This window comes from Zosterops lateralis (assembly GCF_965231275.1).
Source record: "Zosterops lateralis genome assembly, chromosome: 10".
Classification (NCBI taxonomy): domain Eukaryota; kingdom Metazoa; phylum Chordata; class Aves; order Passeriformes; family Zosteropidae; genus Zosterops; species Zosterops lateralis.
Window position 1 is genome coordinate 4,847,838 of NC_139770.1, and position 15,235 is coordinate 4,863,072.

Below are 15,235 nucleotides of genomic sequence, written 5' to 3' on the forward strand. Positions count from 1 at the left end.
ACTTAGTAATGAAGCCCTGGTAGACTTTGGTCACTGCAAAACAGTCACTAGAAACTCTGTGTAGAACATATGCCCATGTGCTGGAGCTGGATGTGAAAAATACTCTACAGGGGACATAATAAAGAAAAGCAATGCTCTCTAAGCACTCATGAAAATGGTACAGTAAAATGACTTCTTTGCCCTGTAACATTATGTGGAAAGGAGGGAAATAGGAAAGAAGTGTTGCTGTAGCTGGAGGAACTGAAATGCCAGATTCTGGCTTCTATAATTTAAGGAAAGAAAACTGATTAAAGTGATCTTTAATCACTTTAATGCATACATTAAAGGTCACTAGGGAACAAGAAAAAAAGCATACTTATTCCAAAACTGGTTCTGTAGAAGAATTTTGAAAGTGTCATGGGTTGCAACTCGGGCTATAATTAGCCTTGAAAATCTTAAGACAGAAGTTTCTCAAGTACATTGTGACATTATTCCAGAAGGAATAAAGTGACCAGAACTGTCAATCTCTGCTTGACAGAAACATCCTCTTGGCAGAGAAAGTGGGAGACAGAAGTGGAAGGGAGCCCTGTTTTGATGTGCAATAAAATCACTCAATAAAACATGGCACAAGAAGGAATAGAATGGTTGTTGTAATTTTTGTGGTTTTTTTAGAGGCAATAGATTTGCAAAGCCTTGTTGGTTATCTGAAATGGTTAAAATAATCAGCTTTAATGCCATCAGAGGGGTGACAGAGCAGCACAAGGGAATAGGTGTTTGGGAAGAGGAGGAAAGGCTCAGACTGGGGTGTCAAGGTGTTAATTAGTTCTGCCACTATATGAGACTGAGTTGCTTCTTTTACTTATTCAAAGTTTTACTCTGTTAAATATTAATGTATTAGAAATAGGAAAACTGTGCTCTGCCAGCTGGGTACAAGTGGGGTCTGTCCCCTGCCTGGGGAGATGGACATTGGTGCCTCCAGCCTGGTGGCTCCAGCTTTTCTCTTCTTTCAGAGGAGGGGGAATAATTTCCTTGCACCTGCGTTTTGGACAGGGCAGCCCTCCAGGAGCCAGAGGAGCTGTGCTGTATTCCTGGGAAAGGAGCTCGGGGTGGAATTTGGCCACTGGCTTTGTCAGCAGAGGTGGCCAAGCGCTGCTGGCTCAGTTTCATTAGGAACTCAGCAGACAATCTGCATTTGTTAACAGGTTTGAAAAGTGCTCCAGTGAGCTCACTTCAGCGTGCAGCATCTCTGATAGAATGGATGGACGTTTTCTCACTTAAAGTAAACTTCATGCTGAACCACCGGCTTCAATTAAAACTTGCAAAGTTGTAGTTCCCAAGAGTGTGCATTACTTACATCCACCCTGTGAATACAAGCAGCTGAGGAACATCCTCCTCTGAAGTTCTGCGTTTTAACAGGTCAAAACTATTTGAAACAACCAAAAATACTCCAAAAAGCCCAACCCCACAACCAAACAAACAAAACTCAAGCCAAACAAAAGGTATAGTTTTGTTTTAGTCTTAATTAGGAAATATGATTAGACAACAAGAAGAATGTTTAATAATTCCTGGAATCATTGAGCTGTGGAGGTGGGGGTCTTTATTTTACTACCTCTTGAAGTTGTTTTGATACTGTTGATGAGAGGAATGCAATAATGTGTGCTAAAGTCATTTGGCTAACCCTGAAATCAAAGCAGTGGAAACAAAATCTAGCTGCAAATCACCAGGCTGTCAGTCTTTTCAAACCTGTTATCCAAATGACTTTAACAGTTTGTGGGTCATATGCAAGGTTAAGACTCATCTTGCACGGCGCACGTTTTGATGATAAAACACAATATTACTTTTTTTTTTATTGGAGTGGAAGTGTTATAGTCAACAGTATCAGTGTAGGAGTTTGATTTCTTCCTGCAAGTAGATCACTACTCCATATGAGTAGTTGGCACAAGGTTTGGAAGGACAGATATGAGGCATGTTGTGCTGCTTATTTGTTGTATACATCTGCTCTCTATGTAGAAACTCCAAAATTGTTCCATTTTTAAGTTTATTTCCGAGTCAGAGTAGCTATTTTTGAGAATGACTGGCCAGTAGAACTATAAGAAGTTTTAGTGAGGGGTTGAAGCAGGTTATGCATAAAGCTTCATTCTACTGAGCAACATTTCTGGGAAGTATTTAAATTATTGTCTATTTAGATGGTGAACTCAGGATTCTTTTATTTGTATCAACAGTTTCTCTTACAGTTTTTTGAGTTTGAGATGTCACTGATAAGGAATGTGTCACATAGCTGTTAACTATTCGTTTTACATATTTTCAAGTGTGTTCTGTCCTGAAAAACTGAACAGCTCTTGATAACCCAGTGTGGATTAAATCCCAAAAAAAGCATCATTACAGTGTTCACAATATCAGCCTTTACCTTTTATGTACTGTCCATCTTACTGTGGAGCAAAAGTTAGCAGTGTGTACAGACTAAAATGGATTCAGAGAGAAATAAAAAACTCAAAAGAAGTTTGCAAAGATTTTTTTTTTCATTGGGAAAACACATTTATTCAAACAATATTTCTGTTTTGAACCAATTGTCACTTCATATTTTTGATGGATTTAAATAAAGCCATTTACATGGCAGCTCCTTCCCAATAATCACTTGCTGCTGAGGCTGAATTTTTTTCCATTGACACTAAAATTGTTGGCTGTCTGTGGAGACAAATGCTGTTGTGAGGGCCATAGGGTAAGAGAGAAAACCATATGAGCTGAATAATAAGTAATAATGTTTTTTTCCTCTTACTGGGCCTGTAGTGTAGGTAAAGTTCCCCACATAGTTAAGTGTAGGAAAGTATGAAGTCCAGCAAAACCTGATCCAAAATATTTAAATTTAAGCTTTGGAATTCCCATTTGCCTTATACACTTGATGGTTTACCATATTTCACATCTAGATCAAATCTAGAGTAGTAAAAGCTGTTAGACTGTAAATAACTGGATAGAGAAAACAAACCAAGATAAGAGGGGATAAAAATAACTTGAATGGATTCCTGTGTGTAACTTGGATTTTGGGAGGTGAGAAGTTCTGCTGATAGTACCAAAAGCAGCAGGAGTATAAAAATGCAGATGGATAGGGAATGACTGCTAATTTAATGTGGACTGGTTTTGCTGATATCAGATAACAGACTGTGACTCAGTTTGTTGTGTGAGATTTCATTAGATTAGTCTAAATTTTAGGAGCAGTCACTCCTACAGGCCATTGCATCCCATCTGTGCCTGAAGTGCTTCATATGTTTTAGTGTTCAGCTTCCTTCCCTAGAATGTGATATGGTTTGGAGATGTTGGATGGCTTCTCAATCAGAGAAAGTAATGGAGTTACCTTTTGTGTTGTCAGTCAAAGCTGAAAATTCAGTTTGCAGTGACAAAAAGCAGAGTCCTGCTGAGCTCCTCTCAAGAGTTTGACCATGGGGGCAAATGGACTAATTAACAGTCTAGTGTCAGATTTTAATATGTAATAAGGAAGGAATGAAATTAATTTTTCTTTTCCAAGCAGTAAACTCTGATTGCAAACATCTGTCTGATGTTTGGGGGGTTGGTTTTACTGACTGCTCCATGTGATGTTCCTGAAGTTAATGGGTGAATCAATGAGCAGTTGAGAGAACTATTTCCATTTTATCTAGACACTTTCTTTTAGCTGTGAGGCTCCATTTCCAGAAGCACAGTGGTTATGGCACTTGCTTTGTTGTACTTGTACTCAGTGCCTCAAAATGGAACTTGCATGTTCAGGGCTGGATTTCAGAGTGGAAACCATAAGCTTCTTGCTTGTATAACCACATTCCAAGGTTAGTCTGAATAGCTGAGATAATGAATTTGGTCTTTGTGCATTCTTAAATAGATAGATAGTTTTTCACATATGTGACTTTTTTTTTTTCCCGCTACAATTGGACGCTTTCCTTGGGAGCTGCCTAATTCCAGGCTGCACAGTTTCTGCTTTGTTCCCTGCTCCTGTGCCTTCGACAAGAATAACTTAACCAGAGTTCAATATAGGAATTGTGGGCTGCTAAAGGACATATTGTGTTACTCCTTAATGCTGTATAAGTTGATCAGTGGGTAATATAAAGTCTATGTTCTAGCTGGTTTATGATGAAAATATTATTTCAGCAGAATATATGGTAAAGTCATTGAACAATGATCTTATTCTCAGAATGATGGCACAAGGCATTTTCCATATACCAGAAATTAGTGGAGCTGCTCATTTTGTTATTGCAGGCTTCAAAAATAAAGCTATTTTTAACCTTTTCTAAGCAATTACGGTATTTTTTTAAAAAACTGATATCTTATTTCTCTTTTTTTATTAGGACCAGCAGAGGTTCCCATGATGTCACCCAATGGATCCATTCCCCCTATTCATGTGCCTCCTGGTTATATCTCACAGGTATGCTTCTTGAAGAATTAAAACTTCTATGATTAAAATAATAACAACTTTAAAATGCAAAAGCAAAAGCATTGATCCACAAAGAGGAGTCTACTTGGTTGAAGTTTAATTTAGGAGTTTTAATGAAAATGGTAATACACTTTTTCATGCTTGTGCTCTTTGCTGATAGTACACCCACATTTGCACAAGTGACCAGGGATGTGCACCTTCACACCCTGGTGCTTGTGGTAGATTTGCGATTTGAGCACCAGCAAAAGCTCTGCACACAGACTGAGCCTATAAATGCAGCTTGTATTGTTTGTGGGAGGGGGAGAATCCTGCATGCTGGGTAATGCTTCAAGTTCTTGTGTGACAGTCAGAAGGGGTAGGAGATCATGGAAGTGAGAGAAGGAGCCACTCTAGCTATAAAATATGCTGTTGATCCTCAGTATCTTCGCAGCAGGAATCCTGGAGCATACCAAGAGCTGGGGGTTTTGGTGTGTTTACAAGAATAAATGTGATTTAACTATCTATTTATGAAAAAATGGAAAAGGTTTCGCAAAGCTGTTGGGTTTTGGAACTCTTGAACAGCTACTGCTCTTCTGTGTAAATAACCCCAGATTACCAGTCTGTTCCTTCCATCTTCTGCAAAGCTTTGACTCTTTCTGAGGTAAGGGAATAAAAAAAACCAAACCAAAAGATTGATATAAGGCATAACAGCTGTGAACAATACAGTAAATCCAATAATTTCACCGTTTTCATTGAGACCTGGACCAAAAGCTTCCTTAAAAGTACACAAAGTATTTCAGATATCCTTGATGAATAGCATAAGAACTTTTGATAGATATAGTTTGGCATCTTGTTAAGCAGAAAATAGATGATGTCCTGGAGCCTCTTCCCCTCCCCAGGAAACATGTGAGCTTGTGTAATTCTGAAAAATTGTGGATGGCGTCATACTTAAATCCCACAAAATACTGCAATCACTCTGTGGTATTTTGACTTCTGAACAGAGTGAAAACACACTTCAAGTAAGGGGGAATTTGTTAGCCAGCCTAGGAGAGAGAGGGCAGGATGTCAGGGTGGTCCTCCTGCTCCTCAGTCCTCCCAAGGGGAGTGGTTGGAGTCTTGAGCATTTGCTGCTTAATGCTCCTCATGGTTTTACCTAATTTAATAAACTAGCCCATATCATGCAGAGGTTTATCTAAAGATTTATTCTTCCTTTGAAATAATTTTAACACCTTTTTAATATTAAAATGTTTATACTTCTCCACCTCTGTGCTGAGATAAATGGTTGGGTATAATTGGAATGCTTTCCAAACCAGAGGGATGAAAGCCTTCCAGCTCTATCTCTGTCTGAGCCCAGTTCTTCTGCAAAGCTTTTTGTGGGGCACCGTAATAATTCCACTTAAGGAGCCTTTAAGTAGTTTCTTAACCAGAAAAAATCCAACCAAAAACCCTCTTCTGAAGCAGTTTTTCCAGGGAGCTGGAAATACGTTGTAAAGTTTTAGGGGGAAACTCTGTATTCGGCACTTTTCTGCAGTGGAATGTGTGTTCTGTTCTGTGGTGAGTGAGCCTCTTGCCTTTCAGACTGCTTCACATTAAATAGTACTTGGAAGTCTGTAGTAATGAAATTAGCTCTTTGTTGTAATAAACGTCTCTGCCTTATTTGCTCTTGCTTTTGTCTATTGCTTGATAGTTAAACTAGGTCTTTTATGATAAACAATTAGAACACAGCTTAAATTTAACACGTCAAGGGAAAGGCCATAAAGCAGATTAAAGCACTCTGGGTTATGAATCAAAATATATTTGATTTTTTGTTTGATTTGTCCCCAAAGTGTGTATCTAAGAGTCAGGCAGAAGGCAATACCCCTGCAGAGAAGCAACAGTGCCTATTAAAAAAAGGGGCATGAAATCTTATTTCCATTTTGTTGTGCCAAGCCTGTGTGAGCTGCGTTAGTCCTGAATATTACATGAGTTATCGAATGATTGCAACCCTGGATTAACGTGGTGCTTCATCACCTCTTTGGAAAAATTGGCAGGAGGGTGTGAGCCTTGCAAGGTCAGCTCCTCTGGAAGCAGCACAAACACAGACTCTTTCTAGACTTCAAGGACCATGTTAATAATTGTGACTAGAAGCTGGTTTTGTTGATGTTAAGGAGATGTTCCCAATGATGAGGCTTAGCCAGGGCAGGAAATGGTCCAGGAAAATAATAGAAAACAAATACACACCACCAGTTCAAATCTTTCATGCTATGGTTTTGCTCTCAAAAGACCAGCTCTTCAAAGAACCAGTGTTTTCCATTATCTTTTCAGCAGACAAACCTCTGTGCACCTCTGGCAGATACGAGCTATCAGATCAGGGTTCATGTCCCTGCAATTCTTTGTGGGCTAAGGGTTAGTTAAATATAAATGAGAGAAGTTCCTTGCTGTGCTCTTGGTGGACAATATCTCTGCTGTAAAAGTTGCTTATGGAAGGTGACATGGCAGAGAAATCTGCATTGAATGTGTGTGATGTCAATTCTTTTGGCTTCAACTGTTAAGTGAGATGAAGGATTTGGAGGCTAAGGTGTTAAATTTGGGGACATCCTCATGGGTTGTTATTCCTGCTTTTCATTATACGTCTGGGAGGAGAGAAGGAGGGGATGAATCAGGGTTGTAATCAGGAGAACTAGAAAAATGAAAATGTCAAAAAGCAGGATCATTAACTTGTTTGTTTAGTGCTACTGGCTGAGGACTGCTCTCTGAAATAAATCTAGAGCAATTCCACTTGAATTTGAGAAGTTGTCTGTAGTTGGACATAGACATTTGTCATGAAACTCCACTTTTGATTTTATTTACAGATTTGTTAACATAAGCTCTCTGCCACAGATATTTTAAGATTAAAGGACAAATTTACTTGTTGGACCATGAGGTGCCCATGTGTTGAAAAGCCTCCTTTTGCCATGGGATTTCTTTGGTCTGAAGTGTTCAATTTGAGCCATGGTCCTGCAATTCAATATTCCTGCACCAAGCACATGGCATTTGACAGAACTAAAGCAAAACTTCTGGAAAAAGAAATGTCTTTAAATAAAATTTAAAATGGTAGAAAATTTCTCCCATCCTTGAAAAATCAGGATTTTGGTCCTGGGTACATCCTGTCCCCTAAGAGAGGTGTTCTTCTCCAAAAGCATGTTTGGCTAGCATTAGGTTTCAGTGACAATTTCCTTGTTTTTGAGTGGCTTACTGCTCACAGAGCTGCTCTGGGTTGTTTTGTAGACTGCAGTCCATCAAGGCATCCTTAAACAGGATGATCCTCATTAAAGCTTTGAACACAAGGAAGGTTGTGCAGATCTCATATGGAACAAGCCATGGAGTGCTGATCCTTTTGAGTTCATGGGCACTGGTCCTGAAGAACTGTATTCTAGATTTAAAGTACCCCAACATGCTTGCCAGCATTCTAGATATTTATCTGTCTATTTTCCACATCGAAGGTTTAGATTTAATTTGGTGTTTGATTTAATACTGATGGATTCTAAAGATAGTGATGTAAACTTGCCACGACTGGTGTGAACTTGGATTGGCATCTTTAAGAAATTAAATGAATAAATAAAATGTTGACATCCAAGTGCCTCGTGGATGAGCTCATTCTGTACTGGTTTTGGGTACAGATTGATTTATGAATGAAGTTTCAAATTAGTTTATGAAATTCGTGAAGTATTGATTGTGGTCCACCCAGTGGCCATGCTCCAGATGTCCTTGCTGAATCTAACACATTAAATTTAAGTGAAATAAGGTTGTTTGAGGGTTTTGTTTGAAAGTAAGTGGAAATTACTTGCGTATTACTATACAAACTCATACAGTAAAGGTGTTACACAGAATGAGGATGGTTGTTTGTTTAACTGGATCTCACAAAATACAGGTACAATTTACCTGTGCACAATTAATGTGCCTTTTTCCGTAGAGTGTAATAATAAATTTCAGTGGAGAAAAATGAGACAACATGGAGCAGTGTGATGTAGTTTGAATACATGAATTATCTCCAGTTACTACAGTGATATCTGCACTGGAAAACAAATAACATTTAAAATGGCATTTCCAAAATGTGGCAACCAATGGGGGAGGCAGTTTTATTGTGTATGAGTAATGTTAACCCAGACTGCCCTGAAAGATCATTACCTACCTCACATAGCAATTAAACTCCCTAAAATATGGGAAAAAACCCACACAGAACTATGCTATAATGGTATTGTTATTGAGGTGGCATGCCAGTTATACCAGCAAGCACAAAAAATACCAGCAAAAGACAATTTACCTACTAACTGTTTGAAAAAAACCCCCATAAAATAATGAAAGTTTATCTCTAGGTGCCAATATACCAGAGATACTTGTTTTCTCTAAATATAAAGTGCTAAAATTAGTAATAGGAATTACTTTTCATATTCCAGTTGCATCTAGAGACCTCAACAGGGATTAGGATTTTGTTGATTCTTGGCACTGAAGTACAGACTGTTTAGCAGTGTTTCCAGATGATTTTATGATGTTTGTGACAAATGGTTTTAAGCAGATACAAAAAATTGCAGATTTCTCCTTAAAATAGCCAAGTTGAACCTCTCTGCTGAGTTATGTTTTTTTCATTAATCGATCAAAACTGATTTTATCTATCTTGGATGAACTGAGTGTTGTCTCCTAGAATGGCAGTACTACAACCTGCTCACTGCAGGTTTTACAGATCAAGGGGTATCTCCAGTCTTTGTAGTTACCTAATGCATAAGAACACATAAATCAGATTACCAGCTTTAGTTTGTTAAGGACAGAATAGTGTGTTTAAAGATTGCATGCACAGCTTCAGAATTGTACATATATCAATAATTCCTAGTTTAGACAGAAAATGCCCTGTAGGATTGAGAAATAAAGTGGGTTTTGTAAGGTCCCCTGTGTTTTTGTGTTCATTTGTAATGTATGCACATGGAATAACAAGAATGCTGTCAGCATTCATAGCCTGGGAGGAAACAAATAGAAGATATTAGTGTCTTGGCTTTTCAACTAAAGTAATTTGGAAGGCTGGCTCATACTTTGAGTTGGACTAGTTGGTGTTTGTAGGTTCCTCCCCAGCTGAAATATGCTATTCTATCTCCTCATCTCTGGCTTCTTTCAGTCCTGTTGATATTTTATAGCTTCATCTAGCAGGGTAATTTCATCAGAAAGGTCTTTGACAGGGCTCTGAGCCTTCCTCCCTGCTTTATAGATGATAGTTCAGGAAGCTGAATCCTAATAATTTTAAATATGGTTTACATTATGAGCTGCTCAGTGCACAAGATCTCTGTCTAAATCTGTTCCTTAATATATTCATCTTTCACCAGAGCACAGAAGGCACATGTATCTGGTCTAGATGAAGAGATAAGAGCTTAGAGTTGGCTTTGAGGCTTGGACTAGTTAAAGCCACAATGAAAACCTCTCGCATCAGGATGTAGGAACTTGCTCTCTCAGTTAAATTGCAGTATAATCCGAGTCTGAGAGTTAAATCCAGCATTTCTGTGCACAGTCCTAGATAAGTAGTTCTGTTTTTCAAATATGTGCTAAACGGAAAAGGATTTCACTCTTTTCCAGGTTTCAGAGTGCAGGTTTGAGACCTGGCAGCAGGATAAGAGATGCTGTGGAGCAGAACCAGTAGCAGAGATGGGAAACCTGAAAATGCAGCAGTTGAAAGGATGTGATAGTCTAAATCTCTGAGGTTCAGCTGTCTTTTGAGGACTCTGTAAAGTCTTTGAAATTTAAAGCTGGCAGCTGACAAATTGCTAGTGGAAGTCGTAAATTTTGAGGGTAGAATCAAGCATGTTAAGCCAAGCAATTACTATTTTGGTTACTCAGCAAGTAACACATTTTTAATGTGAAATTTTACGAGTGAATGAATTAACTTTCTATAGAAAATTGTCTTCTGTAGAGGCCAGCCAAGCCACAGAAACTGTGTGTCCGTGGTCACATCCCACAGCCAACAGGTGGAAATGCACAAACCCGAGGGCACACATGGCCTGGGGGAGGAATTGGGTCAGCTCCTCCCAGGTGAATTTTCCCCTGTGATCCCTTGCTCAGCTGATGCCTGAGGCAGGAGCTGGTATTTGCTGGAGCAGCTCTGCTCAGGGCTGGCTGTGGGCATTGCCCCTGGGCAGGGCTGGTCCTGTGCAGCACAAACAGCCACCTGCCTGTGCCATTCCACTGCTGCAGGGTACAGATTTTCTGTTTTAAAGACAGTGGTCTGTGATGAGAGCCACTGGAGTGTGGGCAATCCACACCAGAGTCTCTTTTGCTGCTGGGGGGTGGATAACTCCAGCTGATGGTGTGATAATCAGCTGAGAGTGGCAGCAGTCTTGCAGCAGGTGCCTTTTTGGTGCACGTTCACTTATCTCATACAACATATTCATGACAGATACTGCTCCATCTGTGTGCCATCAGTCAGTTTAGAGAAAATGGAGTTTTTAACAACCTGTTTGTTGTATGGAATTAAATTATGCTTCCTTCATGCATTTCTACCTTGTGCATGCCAGCATACAGAGGCAAAGGGATAGTAATCCTTCTTACATGGTTGTATTTTTTAATTTAAGGAATGACAGAAGTTTTTTGAATGAGCTTCAAGAAAAGCTTGGTTACTAAGTCTGGATTGAAATTTGGCTGGTTGACTGTTCTCCAGTAATACAACTCTGGAAAAATTATAACCTGAAAAACGTTTTTCAGCCTAAGCACATTTCCACCTTCCTACATCTGTTTTTACATGCTTTGACTATGGCGTTAGGGGCCAAGTTATGCATATCCCAGAGCATATTTGTGTGGCTGTATAGACAGCTCTGTAACAGAAACAAACCCTCTGCCCTATGATTTGTCCTGAGCAGCTACCTGTTATGAATAGAGCAGCTCCTGTGCAAATGTAGGCCAGCACAGCAGGTTCCTGCAGAGTACGTCTATGTGCACACACACAGCCTCTCCACAATTGCAGTGCCAGCTGCTTTCCAGAGTGTTGATAACTCTGTTCTCAGGGCACTGTCACAATCGGTGCTAGAAATTTTATGGGCAGAATGTAAGGTCAGTCCCAATGAGTAGGCTTATTTTGGTGCTTTGTGTTCCCTTCTCAGTTGTTTTCCTCCCTAAATGCAGGTTTATTCATTCTGTCCCTTAACCCACATAGTTAGCTCTAGCAGCAGTACAGCTCCCAGTGATTAGTGTGGATATCTGAGTCTCCAGGAAAAGCCACATCACCACCACGGTCATTTCTGCTGATATTAATTTTAGCATTGTGTTTATTCATGAAGCTAAACCCAAGGACCAGCTGTTTCCCAGTGGGAGGACAAGCTGTAAACAGGGCTGTTCTAGAGGTGTGCCTGGTTCAGATGTTCCCTAACGTTCTCCTTTCTCTGCAGGTGATAGAAGACAACACGGGCGTCCGGAGGGTGGTAGTGACGCCGCAGTCCCCGGAGTGTTTCCCTCCCAGCTACCCCTCAGCCATCTCGCCAACCCATCACCTGCCCCCCTACCTGACACACCATCCCCACTTCATCCACAACTCCCACACAGCGTTTTACCCTCCTGTTACTGGACCTGGGGACATGCCACCACAGTTTTTCCCACAGCATCATCTTCCCCCAACAATATATGGAGAACAAGGTGAGCTGGGAGGAAGGGACTGGGATTGGCCTTTCACAGCTGTGTTCACCAAGGTTTCAGCTGGGGGAACCAAGAGTAGGAAAGGAGAACTTGAGTGGCTTTGTTACATGGGTGGAGCCTCCTCTAATATCCTTAGTTGGGGGCTGTAGCTATCTGGAGTATCCATTTTTATTTTGCCAACAAAGAAAAAGCTGTTTTAGGCGTGATATTTTCAAGGTTTGTGTGAACACACACAAAAAGGACGATTGAATTATAGAAAAAAATCAAGAAATACTGTGATCCCTGCACCTGACCTGCCTTAGGTTAAGAAAGACTCATCCTTGGAGGGGGAAGTGGGGATTGTATTTAATGAAGTGTATCTGCAGAGTGTATATAATATTTATGATAATTCTCAAACTTTTTTTTAGATAGTTTTAATTCCCAAAGCTTCTACTTCATGTTGCATTTCTCTCCTTAGGCAGCACAACTGACACAATTGTAAAGTCTATTTATACTGGGAAATTAAATTGCATGTAATCAGGGTTGGCAGCTTGAAACCAGCACATCTCAGCTTGTTCTGTCCAGTCCGGCCCTGAGGAACAAAATGCTAAATTGCTCTGAACTTATGAAGGCTTTTACCAAAAGATCAGTTCTGTCTGCATTTTTGCTTGAAATCCGTGTCCCTGAAACACAAAGGCTGAAAAGGAAAGGAAAAACATCACCCTAATAGCAGTGTTTTACACACTCATCCAAAGTAAAATTCTGTCATCAAAGGAGCGTAGTTCATACAAAATAATTTCAAAAAGGGTTTTCTTTAAAATATCTCCAGGAATAGCTGGAGTAATTTCATTTGGAGATGGCCAGGAATTTGGTTTTCTGGGGGAAAAAAAAACCCCAAAACCCTCAGTGATTTTTGTTGTTGCAACTTAACACAGGCGAACCATTCCCTTTCAGAAATCATACCACTATATGGCATGTCCAGCTACATCACCAGGGAAGACCAGTACAGCAAACCACAGCACAAAAAACTCAAAGACAGGCAGATTGACCGGCAGAACCGCCTGAACAGCCCTCCCTCCTCCATCTACAAGAGCCACATAGGCAGCTGTGCCACGGTGTACAACGGTTATGCCAAGAGCCACAACGGGGCCAGCAGTGGCGGCGGGGGAGCCCCGGCCCTGAAGAAACCGGAGCGCAGAGCAAGGAGCAGCCCAAAGTCAAATGAACAAGACCCACATGGTAAAAAAAAAAAAAAAAAAAAGAAGGCTTTATTTATTTTTAATTCCTTTTTATTGCACCTTTCCGGCTTGTGACCTCCTCTGTATGGATCCAGTGGCTGTGCCAAGAAACACTCCCACCCACGCGTTAATACGGTGTGAACTTAAGTATGAACGCTGGGGTTTGCTAGGCTGTATTTGTTTTGTAAGGTGAGCCCAGTGCCTCCCCATCTTTCATGACTGCTCCCTTGGTAGATGCAGCATCAGTTCTCTTTTTATCTTGTTGGAAGCAGAAATGCGTTTTGCGGGCGAGGTCTTGGTTTTATGTTGCTTTTTGGAGAGATGTCTTGGCACTTCACAAAAATCTTCATGGGCAATTAAGCTATAACCAAAACCTGACTACTAGGAGCCACTATTTTGCATATCCTAGGTTAACCTGGTAAAGTTATTAGAAAGTTTAGAGGTGATGACTGGAAAACCAAGGGGATTTTTAATGTGAAAATTCAGTGAAAGTAAGATCAGTTGAAAACAAAGCTGAGATGAAATTTCATAGAGTTAGCCATTGGAAATGGTGGTCAAATAAGTCTGGCTACTTTTGAAATAATTTTCTTCAGCATTTTCAGGGACTTGCCATTTAAAAATTGAAAACTTTAGATGAACAACCCAATGCTTTACTGTGATCAAATCTCACTGATCACAAGGCATTCTGCACACAGCCGCTTCTACCTAAATTTAGTTTAGTAACCTGCTATAACCCCTTGTACCTACCTGGCTTTCTCCTCTCTGCTTGTCTCTTCGCTGACTGCTACAGCAGCAGCTGCCTGAAAGAACTTGGATGTAGTAACCAAAGCAGCATGTCCAGGATATTCATAATGTAGCACACTCTGAAATATCTTGAGTTAATTTATGTATAAACCCAAGGTTTTTCCATTATCTATCTATAGTGTGTATTTATATGGCTCTGTACTTCTAGAGATGTGAGATGTAACTGAAATAGTTATGAAAATTAACTGTATCAATAGCCAAAGAGGGAGGAAAAATGCTGCTGGCATAGTAAAGAATGGGGATTTGCAGACGTGCTTCAGGGTCTTTAGAATTAGCAAGGAGCTGTATTTGGGAATGCTGTAATCCAAGAAAATGAGTCACTGCATTAGACTTTCTAGTTATTTCTTGCCAATCAGCTTATGTGGATTCAGGATTCTTATTTATGTTTAGGTGTTTATTTGAGGTGGAATACATGAGGTGTTTGAAGCACGTGTGTGAAAGACCTGGAAAAACATTATCGTCTTACAACATCAGTTCAGTGGGTACTGAGTCAGCCTGGCAGATCACTTCTGAAATAATCTAGAAATAATTTAAAAGCATCTTGTCTAAGTGTTTCCTGCCACCCTTGTGTTTGTCTAATTCATTGCCTTGGACTGTTCTGCTGTGCAGCAGCCGAAGAGCACGAGCGCTTTTAAAATGCCAAGAAAATCAGTGGAGTCAAGGCTACAGCACGTCCAGTCCTGTCAGCCAGAGAGTGCCTCCAAACTGGGAACAGCAAGGGATGGAGTCCTCTCCCAGCTGTGGAGAAGTCCCTAACAGGACTTATGTTCAAATAAGGATCCTTTGTCCCCACCCTCCTGCCTTTTAAAATTAGGTTCTGCAATTTGCACACAGAAGTGGCATCAAGTGCTCTGCAGCAAGTCCATGGCCAAAGCAGGAACAGGAGAATTTTTTTCATATTTTAAAAGAAAAAAACCACAACATACTGTGGGCTCAAATGTGAGATTTTTGACATCAGTGTATTATAGTCATATATGTAAATTTACATGCAATTTTCTGAAGAAAGGTCACTGAGGTTTCTTAAAGGTTCTCATCGAGCAGCTCCCTAAAATAAGTTCTCACTTGATATTTCCAAGCTTCTAATCATACCTGTAGCTTTATATTTACCTTTCCTGTTTCTTCTTTAATTATTTGGGGGTTTATTGATGAATACCTGAGTAATAATACATACAGGTAATTAGGGTGAGAGCTAACAGCAGTCTGGGCACAATTCCTAATT

At 40.1% G+C, this 15,235-nt stretch overlaps 1 protein-coding gene across 3 annotated transcripts in view; it reads left to right on the forward strand.

Annotated features, from left to right (window-relative positions):
• Positions 1-15,235, forward strand: part of FNDC3B (fibronectin type III domain containing 3B) — a 187,141-nt gene that overhangs the window by 88,652 nt on the left and 83,254 nt on the right. For all 3 annotated transcript variants that reach the window (XM_083868442.1, XM_083868443.1, XM_083868444.1), the window contains exons 4-6: positions 4,308-4,384; positions 11,752-11,995; positions 12,929-13,213. In XM_083868442.1, the coding sequence (XP_083724568.1) occupies positions 4,308-4,384; positions 11,752-11,995; positions 12,929-13,213 (606 nt within the window). The remainder of the gene's footprint in view (positions 1-4,307; positions 4,385-11,751; positions 11,996-12,928; positions 13,214-15,235) is intronic.